The sequence below is a fragment of the Nannospalax galili genome, unplaced genomic scaffold, assembly GCF_000622305.1.
Source record: "Nannospalax galili isolate Female #2095 unplaced genomic scaffold, S.galili_v1.0 scaffold355, whole genome shotgun sequence".
Classification (NCBI taxonomy): Eukaryota; Metazoa; Chordata; class Mammalia; order Rodentia; family Spalacidae; genus Nannospalax; species Nannospalax galili.
The window spans coordinates 491,060-508,788 of record NW_008336848.1 but is presented as its reverse complement, the minus strand read 5'-3'; the positions used below and the strand labels follow the sequence as shown (position 1 = coordinate 508,788).

Sequence of the window (17,729 nt, the reverse complement as noted above, 5' to 3'; positions counted from 1 at the left end):
GTTTATCACCTCTACTAATTAACATGACGTAAATTTCCATGCTTCCTCCTCAAATATAATACATTTTTTTAATTTGTTGATTTTGTGCGTGTATGTGTGTGTGTGTGTGTGGAGAGAGAGAGAGGACTGGAGAGATGACTCAGCAGTTAAGAGCACTGACTGCTTTTGCAGAAGACCTGGGTTTGATTCCCAGCACCCACATGGCAGCTAACAACCATCTGTAACTCCAGTTCCAGGGAATCCAATGCCCTCTTCTGCCCTTCGCAGGCATTGCACAACACAGGTGCATCTATGTACATGCAGGCATTATACTCATACACATAAAATAAAGATAATAAATAAAAGTTTTTAAAACATATTTGAAAAATCTAAAAATTTCCCTCTAAATAACTCATGTATTAAAGAAAAGCCACAAAGGGAAACTTTGAACTAAATGTTCATATTCCTCCCCTAAATCATGTGGAAGCCCTAAATTCTAATGTTGCAGTATTTAGAGATAAGGCTTTGGGGAATTACAGAGGGTTAGATGAGGTGATGAGGGTGGGACCCTTGATGAGGTTAGTGCCTTCATAAGAGACATGCCAAAGAGTTTACATACTCTGTCTACTCACACATGGTGAAAAGCTAGGAATGGAACTCTGACCAGCTGGCATCCTAGTCTTAGACTTTCAGCCTCCAGAACCCTAAGAAAACAAATGTTTGTTGTTTAAACCATCAGTCTTTGGTGTTATGCTATAGTAGTCCAAGCTACTACAGAAATTATAAAATTATGAGTTTCTTCCGGCTCTGTCATGGAAGCAGGACTGCGTTTCATCTTCCTGAAGGTTAAGAACAAAAAGAAGATGCACCTGGACTTTCCCCTGAGTCCTCTGCAATTTTAAGCGTTGGGTGGAGTTTGGGGTTCTTTGGCTGTGAACCCCCCTTGATTACTAAAAGTAGAAGTCACTCCTGCCCTCCTCAGAGGAAATCTTGTTACTTTCCATAAGTGTCTACCAATAAAGGCATCCCTGGTGGTTCTTTAAGCCACAAAACATTGCCCAAGCTTATGTGACATCAGCCCTGTCAAGTGTCCATGATACTGGACCCTGAGGGAGGTGAAGGTTATGTGGTCAAACTTTGTGGCCTGCTGTGGTCTTGCTCAGTTGAGGACGTACAAAACTTCCTCTCCGGCTGCACAATTCATGATGGATTTGCAGGTGTTCATTTCATTTACTCTAGAGAAGGCGGGCAGAGTGGTAAGGCTTTTGTTGAACTTAAGTCAGACAATGATGTAAAATTGGCTCTGAAAAAAGTCAGGGAAAGCATGGGACACCCATATATTGAGGTGTTCAAGTCACACAGAACGGAGATGGATTGGGTGTTGAAGCACAGTGGTCCAAACAGCGCTCACAGTGCCAATGATGGCTTTGTGAGGCTTTAGAGACTCCCGTTTGGATACATAAAGGAAGAAATCGTTCAGTTCTTCTCACTCAGGGTTGGAAATTGTGCCAAACAGGATCATATTACATGTCAACCCAGAGGGCAAGATTACAGGGGAGGCCTTCATGCAGCTACAAAAAATACAGTGGCCTCAGCAATGGCTATGGCTTCACCACTGACCTTTTTAGGAGAGACCTCAGCTACTATCTCTCAGGAATGTATGACCACAGATAAAGAGACAGTGAGTTCACAGTGCAGAGCACTACTGGCCACTACGTCCACATGAGGGGGCTGCCCTACAAAGCAACAGAGAACGACATTTACAACTTCTCTCCACTCAACCCCGTAAGAGTTCATATTGAGATTGGCCCTGATGGAAGAGTGATGGGCGAAGCTGATGTTGAGTTTGCCATCCATGAAGAAGCAGTGGCAGCTATGTCGAAGGACAGGGCCAACATGCAACATAGATACATAGAACTCTTCCTGAATTCAACAACCAGGGCCAGCAATGGGGCTTATAGCAGTCAAGTGATGCAGGGCATGGGTGTATCAGCAGCCCAGGCCACCTGTGCAGAGCCGGTCAGTGAGCGGCTGTTATGGGCTAGCTACAGCGGTCAGAACAGCATGGACGGATATGATTAGTATTGTAGGAACATTCAAGTTATTTCAATCAAAAATTTTTTCACAGGCAGTGAAGAGCAGTTTTATAACTCTAGAGGAAGCTGGGGGACCCACTTTACACCATGAGTTTGTGAAATCTGGATTAAAAAATGACCTCTTCAGTGTTTCTCATGCAAACTTTTCTACTAGCATGTAATATTGAGAAAACTAAAAAAAATTTTTCCACTTTTCTCAATTAACATTTTGGTAGTATACTTCAGAGTGATGTTATCTAAATTAAAGTAGTTTAAGTATGCTAAGTGTGGATCTTTTATAGCACACCAGAGTGAACACATTGGGGAGATGTACTTTTTTGGCAAACTCAAAGGTGCTAGATACCCTGATTCAAATATAAGCATTTCTCATGTTCATTCTAGTTTATACTTTCATTTAAATCTTTTAAGTTAAGTTTAACCTTTTTAAAAGATAGTTTTGAGAATTGAGACACAATACTAATACTATAGGAATTGGTGAGGCCTTGAGTTAAAGCTTTCTTTGTACTGTGATTTCCTTTTGGGTGTATTTTGCTAAGTGAAACTCGTTAAATTTTTTTGTTAACTAAATTTTTTTCTTAAGGACTTTTTCACACAAAAAAATTTATAATGAAATAATTATAAAAAATGCTGTACTACTAAAACATATGCTATTGTTACTAGAAATTTTGAGAAGTCACTTTGTGGTCGCCCGATGATACTAGGGAAATGGGGGAGCCCCTCTTGGAGTTCTTAGTCTCATTAATAAAAGAATAGATTCAAACCAAAGCTTGAAAACAATTTTATTCGAGTTTCAAAGAAAAATCCCTGGGCAGCCAAAGCATAAATCTCAGCAACTTCCCAGAGGAGAAGAATGGAGAAGAGAAAGAGAAAAAAGCCATGCTGTTTGAAATAAGCCATCATAGAGATCAGCACATGGTGGTAGGCAACAACATGGCAGGGAGGGAAACTTTAAAGAAAGAACAAGGAAGCCCCAGGTGTTAGGGAAAGCATGCTTAAAAAGAGATAGAGTGTAAAAAAAGAGAACGTTATGCTTTTCTGAAAAGTATAACTCAGAAAAGTGGGCAGACTTGCCAAGTTGCATGTCTGGACATCTGTAATTACCCTGCCTATCTCTTCAGCATAGCTTGAAATGACCTCACCTTCCTAAGGGTGGTCATGTCTTCTTCAGGAGTGATCCATTAGACAAAGCACTGACCCTGCCCATCTGGAGTGTTAGTTCTCCACCTAGGCCAGAGATTTCTTTTTCTTGACCAGAGGAAAATAGTTTAATGGCCTTTACTCCTACTGTGGCACTATTCAGCTTAAATTAAACTTGGAGTGAATGCTTATATCAAAATAAAAACTCAGTGGGCCCAGTTTCCAACTTAAAAAGATAGAGAATAAATTGCCAATTACCTGCGGGGGGGCGGGGGGACCATCAAAACTGAATTACGAAGAAATAGGAAAACCTAAATAATCAAATAGTCCTTAGAAATTGAAGCACAGCTTTAAAACATACTCAAAAATATTTATTATGCTGGTTTGTAGATTAATTTTTACCAAATTTCAAGGAACAGATAGTTGCAATACTGTACTGTTTTTTTCAGGCCATAAAAAAGAGATGTTTCCAAGGTCTTTTTACCTCACAACCTAAACGAGAAACTACTAGGAAAAACAATCATATCAATTTGAGTTAACATTGATGAAAAAAAATCTTCAAAACAAATCCAACCAGCTGAGGTTTATTCTGAGAATAACAAAGCTGGCTTAACATTAGAAAATGTATTTTCTGTCACGACATTAATAAAGTATATGCAAAAAAAACATGTAATCATGTCAATAAATGCATGGGGGGAAAAGCTTTGTGTTAGATTCAAGACTTATTCCTAGTTTTAAAATAAAAGCAACGAAGAGCCTCTTAGCAGGAGAGAATTTGGACTAAAGATCCTGGGCTCTGGATTAAAATAGCTGGAGTTCAGATCCCATCTCTACTTATAGTTGGGTCATGTTGGACAGGTGTTACAAATTACTAACAGTTTCTAACGTTCTTCTTAAAACAGATTTATTAAGAAACAAATTATACATAATGAAATTCACATTTTTATAATACAGCTCTGTGAATTATGATTTATACATAAAATTGTATAGTCACTGCCATACACACAAAAAAATATAGAACATTTCCATTGCTGATCAGTAGTCACCATCTACAGTGCTTGATAACTACTCATATTTTATGACCCTATATTTTGTCTTTCGTGGGACATTAAGTAAATGGAATCATACGTAGTATAGCCAGTTGAGTCTAGCTCTTTTCTTTTGAGGGTATAGAAGCAAGGTCTCATGTAGCATAGGCTGTCCTCAAACTGTCTTATGTAGCTGAGGATGACCTTGAAACTCCCAGTTGTCCACCTCCACCTCATAAGTGCTAGAATTACCCTATGCCACCAGCACACCCTGAGAGTCTAGTTTCTTTTGCCCAGCAGCATCTTTCTGAAATTCAGCCATGTTGTTTGTTTCAGTAATTTGTCTTCTTCTAGTCTCCAGTATGAGCTCAGCAAGTTTGCTCATCAGGACAAGTCTAGAGTTCTGTGAGGCTTGAAGCTGAAACTATTTGGGCGGGGGCTCTCTGTAAAAGAATTAAGAAATTAAATTACCAATATAAAATTAGGTATTAGGGCAAACAGGTTTTGGGGGGTTTTGTTTCTGTTTCTTAGGATGGTCCTTCTGTGTAACCAAATCTGGCAGAGTGCTAGTGATACTGACAGAAGCCAAGAAATTACTTTGAATAAGAAAAAGGATCCAATGGACTCTCATATGAACATTTGAAAAATTGCCCTGTTCTGACTTTTTTCTAATTCCCTATCTAGAACTTGTAATGCTAATTACTCTTGCCTTTATTTCTCCTTCACATCTCCTATTCATGGTTCATGGACAGCCTCTCTGACCTCTGTGGGCATTGTACAACACAGGTGAACTTATATACATGCAGGCAATACACTAATACACATAAAATAATAAATATTTTTTTTAAAAAAAGAAGTCATGTTCAAAATAATGAAGGAGGCAGGAGGGTTGGCTATGGCTTCCCAGAGTTTTCCAAGCATGGAATAAATCAAAGCAAAAAACGTAAAAAGAGAAAACCTGCGCTAGAAAGACAAGCTGAGCCCTCTGTGAATTTAAATATCCAATATAATAATGAAACATGGAGATTGATACCACTCAGAAGAGGGTAAATGTTAGAAACATAAATATTGTGCTTAACTATGTAATTAAGTGCAGTGGGTAGTGAATAGCAAATGATAAATATGTGTTGATTGCTTTATTGTTCATAGCAAGGAATCAATAAGCAAATCTATATCCAATCACAGTGGCATAATCAACATTGTCATTTGACCTGACCTTTAAAGTTCTTCATGTCTCATGTCACATTCTTTTTGTCAAAATATTTACATACTCTGTTCCAAAGGCCAAAAATGTCAAAAGTATTTGGGAGCTTGTATCTAATCCTTAAAAGATTTTAGGGTTACCTCTTCAGAGCGGGGGGGATGTTGGAGGGGAGGGAGTGGGCATGGATTTGATCAAAACACCTTATATGCATGTATGAAATTCTCAATAAAGTTTTTATAAAAATTGGAAAAAAAAAGAAAAAGGGTTTATGCCTGAAACCATGTCAACTGTAATTGCTGCTGTGAAATGGTGGTCTTAATGGACTGTGATAAATTTTGTCTTTTACAAACTTTTAAAGAACATCTGTCTGATCCCATTACCAGCATCCCTCTGAGGGCCTACATTCTGGGAAATAGAACTTCAGATACTTAGATAAAGGCAAGTGTTGAGAAAAAGAAATGTTTCAATTGGTACTGTTGCCATGGGTCAAAAAAGGACATTGTACTTGCCTCTTTGTTTGGAAAAATTCAACCAATCCCATCTGGTTTTGTGGTTTTTAAAGTCCTGAGGGAGTTGGGGAAATGCAGCGCTGTCATAGTGACTCCACTTCACAGGCTAAATGATCTACAGGGACTGAGTGGGACAGGGCTGGCGTCACCTCACATCCCTGCAGTCCTGTGGAACCAGGGTTCTGGAGCCAGGCTGGCTAGGTTGGATCTTTGTACTTTATTTCAATATTCTCTTAATGGAAATCACAGAACTAGCATCTTTATTTCAGAAAATCAATTTCCTCTTTTGGAATCAAAAAATGTCACAGTCTAAGGAAACAACTAGTGTACTCAACCTACAGTGATGAGATGATCTCATTTTTATGTTAAAAGCTTCAGAAGATGAAATAATTTTTTTGGAACAAGAAGTAACTCAGATTTGAACTATTTGGTTAACAGGGTATTTATTTTAAGTATTTCTTATGGGTATGAGTCTTTCAAATATATTATTTATTTCCAACTAGATTGGCCAGCTATACACTATATTCTACAGCTAACAAATTCTAGGAAATAGAAACTATAAAGTTCAGAAATTTTGTTAAGATCATTATTTGATCCTTAAGTGCTTGTAGGATTGATCCTCCCAATTATTTACTTGTAGGTCATTCTTTTTACTTTAAATTACTGTTAAAGCTAATACTAGCATATGAGGATATTCATATAAAAGATTTAATATTTTCATAACAGCTATATGTTACTTCTATAGTAAAAAGGTAAGTAAAACTGCATACATATATACATACATGCGTGTGTGTGTGTGTGTGTGTATGTGCGTGTGTGTGCTTTTTAATTTCAATCCAAACCTGAGTTGGTACTTTAGGCACTCATGCAGACTCTCAGAAAGTACATGGTTCAGACAAAGAGACAGAGAGAAAGCCTAACATTTATTCAACACCAGTAGATACCTTGAGGTAGAATAAAGTTGTGTACTAGTCTATAGGTTACAGGCTAGAAACCATATAGAAAGAATGATCTTGAAAGAAGTGTGGAGACAAGAGGAAGGAGAGGGTCTATGTAGTCATCCACAGCTGAACTGAGGGGTCCCCAATGAAGATGGGCTGGTAGAGAAGAAAAAGGAGAGCCCAGTATACAAGCCAGTGTAAGAATTTTTATATGAAAGAAGGCCTTCAGATTTCTAGACAGTTTTTTTTATTTTATGTAAGCAACTATATCATCGGCAAATAGGGGCAGTTTATGTTCTTCTTTTCCAGTGTTTGTGCCTTTTCATTTCCTTTTCTTGTTATATTATACTCATTAAAACCTATGGCACTATGTTGAACAAGTCTGAGGAGAGCTGACATCCTTGCCTTGTTACAAATCAAGTACAGTATGCAGTCTGTCATTATTAAGTATAATGCTCACTGTTTTTGTTGGTTTGGTTTGGTTGGTTTGTTTTGGTTTGGTTTGGTTTAGTTTGGTTTGGTTTGGTTTGGTTTTTAAGAGAGGCTTTCCCAGTAGCCCCACCTGGCCTGGAACTTACTATGTAAACCAAGCTGGCCTCAGTCTCACAGAGATGCACTTGCCTCTGCCTCCAGAGTGCTGAGACTAAAGGTTTGTGCCACCGTGCCTGGCTTACACTGTAAGTTTTTATATGTGATTTTTTTCAATTTCAGTTCTCAAATTCATTGATATTTTATGATATAACTATAAACTATAGCGTAGATTATCTTGATTTACGTTCCATGACAATTGAGTATATATTCTGCTATTGATCGGTGTATTCTACATATTTGCTCAGATGCTGATGTTTCTTAATTCTGTATCTTTGCTTATTTAATTAATCGTCCTCTCCGTTTTTCAGAGAGGATTGTAAATGTCTGCAACTGAATCATAGGTTGATCTACTTCTTTCATATATATCAGGCTTTACTTCCACATATTTTGTAGCGCCACTATTCGGTACACACATGTTTAGATGCTATGCCCTCTTGGAAGATTCACCCTTTTATCATTGTATAAGGTTCCTCTCAGTCTTCAAGTAAAGTTCTTTGTTATGCAGTCTATTTTTACTTTCCTTTGGCCCGTTCTTCTAACCCTTTGAACTTGCCTGTTTTGTTATATTTGAATTAAGCTTCTTACAGAATCTAGTTAGATCTTTTTAAAAATCCAGTCTATCAATCTTTGTCTTTAAAGTAGTATGTCTAGGCAATTTATTTTTAATATAATGATTGATATATTGAAATGTGAATCTGCCATTTTTGTTTGTTTGATCATGATTTTTCACGTGTTTTCTTTTTCCTGTCTTCCCATGGGTTACTTGAATGTTCTGGGGGATCTCACTTTCATAATTTTAACGCTCATTGTTATGGTTTGGGTATGAAATGTCCCCCATAGTGCAGTTGAGAAGTGGTGCAACATCTGGAAGGTGGGGCTAAGTTCAAAGAAGTAGGTTACTGGGAGGGGTTAAGGTGTGCCCTTCATTGGGATACCTGGCTCTGACGCTCTAGGGGTTAAGCCTGCCAAGACTGAAAATTTTTATACAGTAACTACTTCACTCAAGGTAAGCACTACAGAAAAATCTATGGCCCCATCTTTATCACCAAAGGCCTAGACCTTAACCTAGGTAGGCTATAGTGATGCCCTTAATTCTTCCTCCACCTACAAGGGTGTTTTCACAGATGATCAAGGATGGAGATGGGATTTTCAGCCCTAGATGGGTTTGCCTCATCTACTCTGTAGCACAAATGGAGACCACCTTGGGAGTCTTAAGTTCTAAGTTCTCCTGATCGTAATAAAGTTGTCTTTCCCATCCCACTGGGATAATATCAGAGGAAAAACAGTGGTGAGTTACCACTTGTCCATTTATTTATTGATTTTTTTTTTTAGTTTGTATATAAAACAAGTTAGGACTTTCTACACTGTTGAGTAGTAGTAATGTCATACTTATGCTAGTGTTTTTTGCAGCCTCTGAAGACGGTATACAGACACACAATAAAATATGTTAAAATTTTCAGTCTTGGCAGGCTTAACCCCTAGAGCATCAGAGCCAGGTATCCCAATGAAGGGCACACCTTAACCCCTCCCAGTAACCTACTTCTTTGAACTTAGCCCCACCTTCCAGATGTTGCACCACTTCTCAACTGCACTATGGGGGACATTTCATACCCAAACCATAACAATGAGCGTTATAAGATTAAACATTCCGTAATGCTAGGTGATCTTTCATTTTTCAGATCATAAACAAGACTGGAATCTGAATGCTTACATCTGTCTCCAATTTAGATAATTTCCCTTAAATTCAACTTCTTAGAGGAAGCATTATGAAATCAAGAGATTGAAACCTCTGCAACAGTAGTTCCGAGGTTGCACTAAAAGGAGAGACAATTTTTTTTAATTTTTGTGCTTTCTGTTTCCTAGAAGCATCAGATGGTGAAGAAGGAAGAGATGCAGAAATGACACAGCAGGAAACAACTCCAATTCCTGAGCCATCAAAGAAAACCAAACAGGTGATAGCTACCGTAAGCACCACAGTTGCCGGGTTCTGGAGTCCTCCTCTTTGGCCCTTCTGTAGCATTTCCTTTGCCCTAGCATCAGTTGTTACTGGAACTTGTGAGAATCTTTTACTTTCTTTGCCTATGAAAATACCATGTTTCCTTAATTATAAACCAGGAAGGCCTTTTTTTTAATATTTTTTTTATTATTTTTATTTTATGTGTATGAATGTATTGCCTCCATGTATGTAAGTACGCCTGTATCATGCATTGCTTTCAGAGGTCAGAAGAGGGCATCAGATCCCCTGGAGCTGGAGTTGTAGGTGGTTGTTAGCTGCCATGTGGGTCCTGGGAATCAAACCCGGGTCCTCTGCAAGAGCAGCCAGTGCTCTTAACCACTGAGCCATCTGTCTAGCTCCTCCCCCTGGTTTATTTAATTATATTTTTGCTGTAGAAAATGTATTTCACAGTAATGATAACCTAGATTTTTATATCACATTCTGATTGAAAATTCAGCCTTGTTTGGACATAGTTCCTAAGAGAAAACACATACCATAAAGATACAGAACATCACCATATGCATGCAACTGAGATTACAGTCCCAGTTGGAGAGCCATTACTTCCCTGACACTGCAGCTTACAGAAGACCCTAGGAGTCTTAAGACCTAGTATACCTCCTCCAGACCTCTCTTTGATCTTCCTCCCATTCATTCCTCTCTGAAAGGTTCTCCCACATGGACATTAGAGACCTGCGTGTCTCCTCTTTCTAGACAGCCCACACCATCCCATTGACACTTATGGCTCCCCTGTGTTCTTTGTCCCCCTCTCGTCTTTCTCTAGAAATCATCTCATCACCTCAAGACTTTCTTCTCAGGCACATTGTGCTTTCTAGAATCTTTCTCTACTTATTTATACATGTGGTGCCTGAGTCACCATATGGTTCATAAGTGCCTGAGGGCCACAGTTTCTTCTATGTCCACTACAGTACTGAGCGCTACTGTTGAGCACTTATTTAAGCAGATGTGACTAGATATATATTTTCTAAGTGATTATAATTTTTCTCACATCATAAAAGAGAAAAAGAATGTTTTATGGTGTTAAAATTTTGAATTTTTTTCAAATCTGCTTAGTTGTTGCTCCTTTACTTTTTCTTTAGATGTGTTCAAGAACTGCCTAACATGATGTCAGCTATGATGTACATTTAGGTTTTAATATCGTCAGGTAGGAGCGTCTGTTGAGATTAATGGTATTTACCGTCTTTTCCAGACTGGGCCCCACATTTGTTTTGCTGAGTCCACACCACCAGTGTGTCTCGTATCCTAAGTAACATATTTAAATATTTATACTTTTATATATATTTTTATTTTAATTAAAAGAAGCATTTCATTACAACAGCATTAACCTATTCAATAACATTTTTCTGAGCTAGGATACATCTCTTTCAAAATTGGCTGTACATTTCTAGGTTTACAGATGAATTATTACGCTTATATAATCTTTTACTCATTATAAACTCTATAAGACATAAAATTAAATAAGGTTCCAACGTTTAAAAAAGATCTCCACTGCATTGTCAAAACACACAGTTTCATACAGAAAAATTCATTCCAAGGCAATTGACATTGAGATGTTTTCACATGCATTTCCAATCTCTATATACATGACTATCACTGGTCACAGTCACCCACCTTCTGAGCTCCTCGGCATCTGAGCATGAATACAAACTCGTCAGGTAGACAGCCTTCCTCTCCCACTAGAGCCTCCATACTCTGCTATCCCTGCCACTGTCCACTGTGCTGTCAGCACCCCCATCCATTCCCCCCTGTCTGCCCTTCTGGTAAATCTAGTCAGCCAGAGGTCCCTGTTCCAGGAGATGTTTTTAAGACATGCAAGTGTTATCTCTACCAACCATTTCACGGTATTATTTCTATTGTTGTTCTCCTCCTCCTCCTTCCTCTCTTTCCTCCTCTTCCTCCTCCTCCTTCTTCCTTTTGTATTGAAGATTAAACCTAGGGCCTTGCACATGCTAGGCAGGTGCTGTACCACTGAGCTATATCTCCAGTCCCCATTTCACATCTAAATAAGTATCCTTGGCCTGCTTAATAATTTGACTGTAAAGATTTGCCAGCATTTCTTTTTCTCCAGTATTGCTTCCAAGACCAAATGATGAATTTCCCTACTTTTAGAAATTGCATCACCCTCTTCCCTCCTGGACATCAGTCATTTCAGAGCCAGCCCTGTTGACTTTGTAATTATGGTTCCCAGAATGTAAGCCCTTGCTAGGGATTTCGTGACTTTTCATTACTGCCTGAATGATGTCACTAGCCCTTCGGTGGTTCCATGACCCTTCCCTCCTTTCCCCTGCAGAGACCGCACTACATTTCTTTTCCCTTCAGCTAGGCTTTTGTTTATCCAACGACTGTAAAGGAATCCTCTGCAAGGGTGCATTTCCCATCAACTTGGTACTCTCCATTACTTGCTACTGTAATCTCTTACTGTTTCTGAACATTGTTTTTTTTTTTTTTCATGTTTCTTTCACTCTTTATATCCAAAATCATTCTTGATTCTTGTTAAAACAGAATTATGTCCAATATATTCTAATTATCCTTTCTTTTCCATAAGTGTCTTGAATCTGTTCTTTGTGTCATTCTGTTCTTACATAACAAATTGCACCCTAATTAACATTCTGTTTCTATTATCACTGTTTAGCTAAGTAGCTGTGATGTTACATCTTTCATCAGATGCCACTCAAGTTGTGGACTGAGTAGGTTCTCAAATGGAGAGTCTACCTTGCTGTGGTTGTTCTCAGGCCTCTGTGCCTTTCTTCTTGTGCCTCTCCATGGGGTTCCCTCACAGCTTTGCAACTGGATTTGAAAGGACTAAGCAAGAATCCCCAAGACAAAGGCCAACTCAGAGTTAATGCCTCTTCTGCCATATTCTGTTAGTCCGAAGTCAAAGGAAAGTGTAGCAAAGGGGCATTAGACAGGGATCAGGATGACCAGGAATCATCTAGAAATTGATTTACTCCATAGGCAGAAGTCACATCAATAAATCTTTTCCCCATAAACTCTCTATATTCTGGGCCCTTAACTGAGACATCAGGGAGACCAAACCCTTTAAGTTTCCTACAGGCATATTTGGAAACCAAAAAAGTCTCTGAAGTACACCCCAAATTTTGTTTGCATTCTTATGGGACTGAACAGTATAAAAGTACTTCCTTTAATTCATGGTTTTGTTTTCTATTGTTTTTATTTTAATTTTCAATTTTTTAATGGAACAATCTAGAACAGATTCTTTTATATATTTTATTAATTCCTTGAGAAAACATGCATGCAATTTATTTTTATCACATTCACCCTGCATTTCTCACCAACTTGTCACAGATTCATCCATTCTCTGCCTACCCCCTCCCAACTTTGTGTTGACTGTTTTTTTCATGACCCACTGAATCTAATTTGTGCTGCCTATATAGTCATGACTGTGGGGCCATCCACTACCTGGTCGACCTACCAAGGGCCATACTCTTAAAGAAAACTGACTCTTTCCTCCCCTGAAAGCCATCATCTGTCCATAGGTCCTCAGTTAGGGGTGGGGGCTCATAAACCCCTTCCCTCTCCATGCTAGAGTGTTCCTTGGCTTGACCTTGTACAAGTCTTGTGCAGGCAACCACAGCTGCTGTGAATTTATGAGTCCAGTCATCCTATGACATTCAGAGGATGTGATCCTGTCACATGCAGAAGACTGTTTTGCTCCTTTTTCCTCAACTTCTGGCTCTTACAGCCCTCCCATCCCATGTTCCACAGTGGTTCCTGAGCCTTGGGCAACAAGGGGCGACACTGATGTCATGTTTGTGGCTGAGCACTCTATAGACACTTATCCTCTGTACTTTGACCAGTTGTGAGTTTCTGCATTAACCACCATCCACTGCACAAAGAAACTTCTCTGATGAGATCTGAGAGCTTCACTAATATCTGTAGATATTGAGGCATGAATTTAGATGGCAGTGTGATACTATCTATGTCCGTTTATCAAAATAATGTAGTAGGTTCACCCCTGTGGCCTGTGCACTCCCCAAGAATAGTTTTTAAATTGCATGCCACTCTGAGTAGCATGATGAAATCTCATGCCGTCCTTCACTCACGCAGGGTGTGCATCATCACTTTGGCCAGTGTGTCCATGTTGGGTACTACCTACCCAGCGCTTACTAGCTGTCTCAGTTGTCTCTTGGACTGTGGTGGTGTCACAGTGCTTGTGTTCAAGTAACCCTTACACAGTAGCCTCCCACTATGTCACAGTGTCTGTGTCCTTCACCTCATTTTACATAGATATTGTATCTTTTCACATCTAAGGTAAGAGTATACAGTACAATGAAATTTTGAAAGAAAGACATTTACATTTATATTCTATTTTGTTAGCTGTTTTAGTCTAACTGTGCATAATTTATAAATTAAACCCTATTAAAAGTGTGCATAGAAAAAAAAGTATATCCTGAATTTGGTATTGCTGATGATACCAAGCATCACTGGTGGTCTTAGAATGTAGCCCACCCCTGTTGATAAAGGGACTGTTGAACTATAAGACACCCCCTTTGTTCATATTTTGCAGTTACACCTTGATAGCATTTACAGTCTTCTCAATTTAATTCTTCCCTTTTGTATTTTACTCTAAGCCCCCACATACAAAAAAATAGGTGATTCCTTCAACACTATTTCAAAATCTCCTGAGCTAAATCACCCATCACGTTAGAAACCCTTTCTAATTTCTAGTAAGATAATTACATTGTACAACCCCTCACTCTCAGTATCTTCGAAGTCAACGATTTAAGGGCCAGTATATTTAGGCCCCTATCGATCAATCACCTTTTTTGTACACATTTCAAAGTTTGCAAAATCATTACATTCTTCCTAGGTTCTTCAGCATGCGCTTCAGTTAGTACTGTTTAATCTTTGTTTTAGAATTATTGTGCTGGTAGAAGCAGGATGCTATCACAAACTCCCACCCCTAGAGCAGCTATTGGCAGTTGATGGCTTCTGGGAGAGAGACAGTCAGTTCTCTTTAAGGATGCAGCCCCTGAGAGATCACCCATGCTCCAGTAGATGACCCTACATTTAGCATGTAGGTACATACTGGCAGCACTAAGTGAACTCAGTGGGTTTAAAAAAGAAATTGGAAGGAAATAATGTGGGTGAGGGGTTGGAAGGGAAGGAATGGGGGTGGACTTGATCAAAACACTTTATATATATATGTAGGAAATTCTCAAGAAATAAACGTTTTTAATTATCATGCTGGGTATAGCTCAATAGCCAAGTGTTTGCCTAACATGGACAAGACCCTGGGTTCAGTCACTAGCACTCAAAAAAAAAAAAAAAAGGAAAACAAAATTATTTTTTTTCTTTCATTTATTGAGTAAATTTGTTCTTTGTCAATTTCATACATGTATGTAATGTATTCTGATGACTCTCAACTTCCGTCTCTTTTGTTGACGTTATTGGATTTTTTTGTTATTTTTATGCCATATAATTTGATGATATATAGATCCTCTCCCCTATTCACACCTCCCCTTGTTGCACCCATCCAACTTAATGTGCACTTTATATACATAGCCTATAGAATCTAATTTCTGTCCCCAAATGTCTTTCAGTGTGGGTCTATCACTGGAGCCTGGTTAACCTACCAAGAGTCCCATCCTCGAAAGAGACTGTCTCTTCCCCTCCCAACAGTCATTGGTTGTGGAATTTTCCTTAGTTGGATTAGGGGTTCTTACCCATTTCCCAGTGTCTATGCTGGGATTTTGTCTTCTTTGAGCTTGCATGGGACTTGTATGTGCTGTCACCATTGCTGTGAGTTCATATGAATAACTGACCAGCTGTCTGGAAAACTTTGTTTCCTTGTGGTCATCCACCACCTGTGGCTCTTAAAATCTTTCTGCCCCCTCTTACACAATGATCCCTGAGCCTTGGGAGGCAAAAGGCTGATATAGGTGTTCTATTCAGGGATAAGCACTCTGCAACCTCCTGTTCTCTGCTCTTTAGCCATTTGTGGGTTTCTGTGTTAATCACCATCTGCTGCTTAAGGAAACTACTCTGGTGAGAATTGAGAGATGCATTAATCTATGGGAATAACAATAGGAGTCAGTTTAATATGATAACTACATCATAGAAAACTAGTGTTAGGCTGTCCCCTGTGCTCTGTGACCTGTCTAGCCTCAGGTTCCTAAAGCTGATATCAATGTCCATTCTAGGAAGCAGACTTTAAATCCAATTTGAGAGTGGCTGGTTACTCTCATAATATTTCTGTCACTGTTGCACCAGTGGCTGTATTCTGCCAGGCCAGTTGTTGTAGTTCACAGGATTCATAGCTGGGTAAGATTAACAATTACTTCTTTCTTCTAGTAGCTTGCAGAGCACTTTCCAGCACTATGAACACTAGCCAATAGATATGAAGCTCTAAAGTCAACCCCAATTTGATTTCTCCTTTTTGTTCTACAGCTCATGTATAAGGTCTTAAGCAATAGGTCTTACCATCAAGTTCTGGTGGGTAACCAAGAGTAGTGATAATCGCCAGTATTGTTTTAGGGTCTGTGGGACCCCTGGTCAACAGGTTCTAGGGAGGGAGTCCATTCCTGGCATTGAGGCGATTGCCTATGATGTCTAGAAGGGTCAGCATCCCCTGTTACAGGATAACTCCTTTTAATCTCTTTTATGATGTGTGTGTATATACTTTAAGAAGCTTCTATGGTGGTAGGTTTCCATATGGCTTTTTCTAAAGGCCCTTAGTGTTACTCATCCCTCCCCATACTCCCTCCTCTGCCCTGCCTTCCCATTCTCCACCCCATTTAACCCATCCTACTCTTCCCCTTTCCCTCTTCATATCACTGCATTCTACCCTCTCATTCCTGTCATCCTCCCTCAATTTCCTACAATTCCCTTTCCCATATTCATATCTTTTTGCTTTGTTTCATGACTCACTAATTCTAACCGGATTCTTCTGTGTGACTCTGGGTTTGGAACTATCCATTGGCACTTGGTAGGCTAACTTTTGGGAACATAAATGAAAACAATGACTGTCCCTTTCCCAGAATCTGATTGATTCTGCCAATAGTTCAGCAGGGAGGGTGGGTTCATCTTACTAAAAGAAAGTCTTAATATACAATAAATATACAAATATTGAATATGCCACTCAATGAATTTTGATAAATGCATACAACTCTGTAAAACAAATCCCTATCAGGTAAAGAGCAATACCACCACCTCGGAATCCTTTCCATACCACCTCCAAGTCAGTCAGTCACTACTGTAAACTCCTTGCCCTAACAGTAACAGCTATTCTGTGTGTACATAGTCCCAGCACTTGAGAGGCAGAGGCAGGTGGATCTCTGTGAGTTCATAGGCCAGCCTGGTCTACACAGTGAGTTCCAGTATAATTAGTTTTGCCATATTAATAGAAACATACTACCTTTTGTTCAAGGCTTCTTTTATTCACTACAAGGTTATTTTGATGCCCTCTTCTGGCCTCCACGGGATTGTACAACACAGGTGCACTTACACACATGCAGGCAGTACAAATACACTCATACACTTAAAAATAATAAAATATTTTCTCAAAAACCCACCATGTCGGTCAGGCATCGTGGTGCACGCCTGTAGTCCCAGCACTTGGGAGGCAGAGGCAGGCGGATCTCTATAAGTTCAAGGCCAGCCTGGTCTACATAGTGAGTTCCAGGACAGCTGGGGCTACAGGGAGACCCTGTCTCAAAAAGACAAAAAAAAAAAAAAAAACACCATGTCAGTAGGTCTGGTTTCTCCTGAAGCCTCTCTCCTCAGCTTGCAGATGGCCTGCCCCTCATTGTGCCTTCTCTCTGAATGTGTATCTCCTAGACTTCTTCAAAGAACACCAATTATTGGACAAAGCCCCACCCATCGGACCTCATTTAATCTTTTCTCTTTACAGTCTCTATCTACAAATACAGTGACAGTGGGGGTTACAGTTCCAAAGTAAGAATTTCAGAGAAGTATTCATATATATTTCATAGCATGCATGTGTGTGTGTGTGTTCAGTTTATAACACTGAGCAGTATTCATCAATATCAATATGCCAGCTTGTTCATTCATTCTTCTTTTGACAGACACCAGTAACTGTTTCCTGTTTGGAACTCTTATGAATAAGTCTTCCATGAACATTCTGTCTCTTGTGACTGTTCAAACACTTTATTGTGAATGTCATTCATGCATATAAGGTGTTTTGATCAAATCCATGCCCACTCCCTCCCTTCCAACACCTCCCATATCTCCCCATCACTTTTTTCTT

At 39.2% G+C, this 17,729-nt stretch overlaps 1 protein-coding gene and 1 pseudogene across 5 annotated transcripts in view; both read left to right on the top strand.

Moving 5' to 3' along the window:
- Positions 1–17,729, top strand: part of Cmss1 (cms1 ribosomal small subunit homolog) — a 407,227-nt gene that overhangs the window by 340,417 nt on the left and 49,081 nt on the right. For 2 of the 5 annotated variants that reach the window (XM_029562601.1, XM_029562603.1), the window contains exon 2: positions 9,349–9,449. In XM_029562601.1, coding sequence (XP_029418461.1) covers positions 9,349–9,449 — 101 coding nt within the window. The remainder of the gene's footprint in view (positions 1–9,348; positions 9,450–17,729) is intronic. The other 3 variants (XM_029562602.1, XM_029562605.1, XM_029562604.1) reach the window with 3 other exon arrangements.
- On the top strand, positions 1,073–2,061 carry LOC115070061 (annotated as a pseudogene).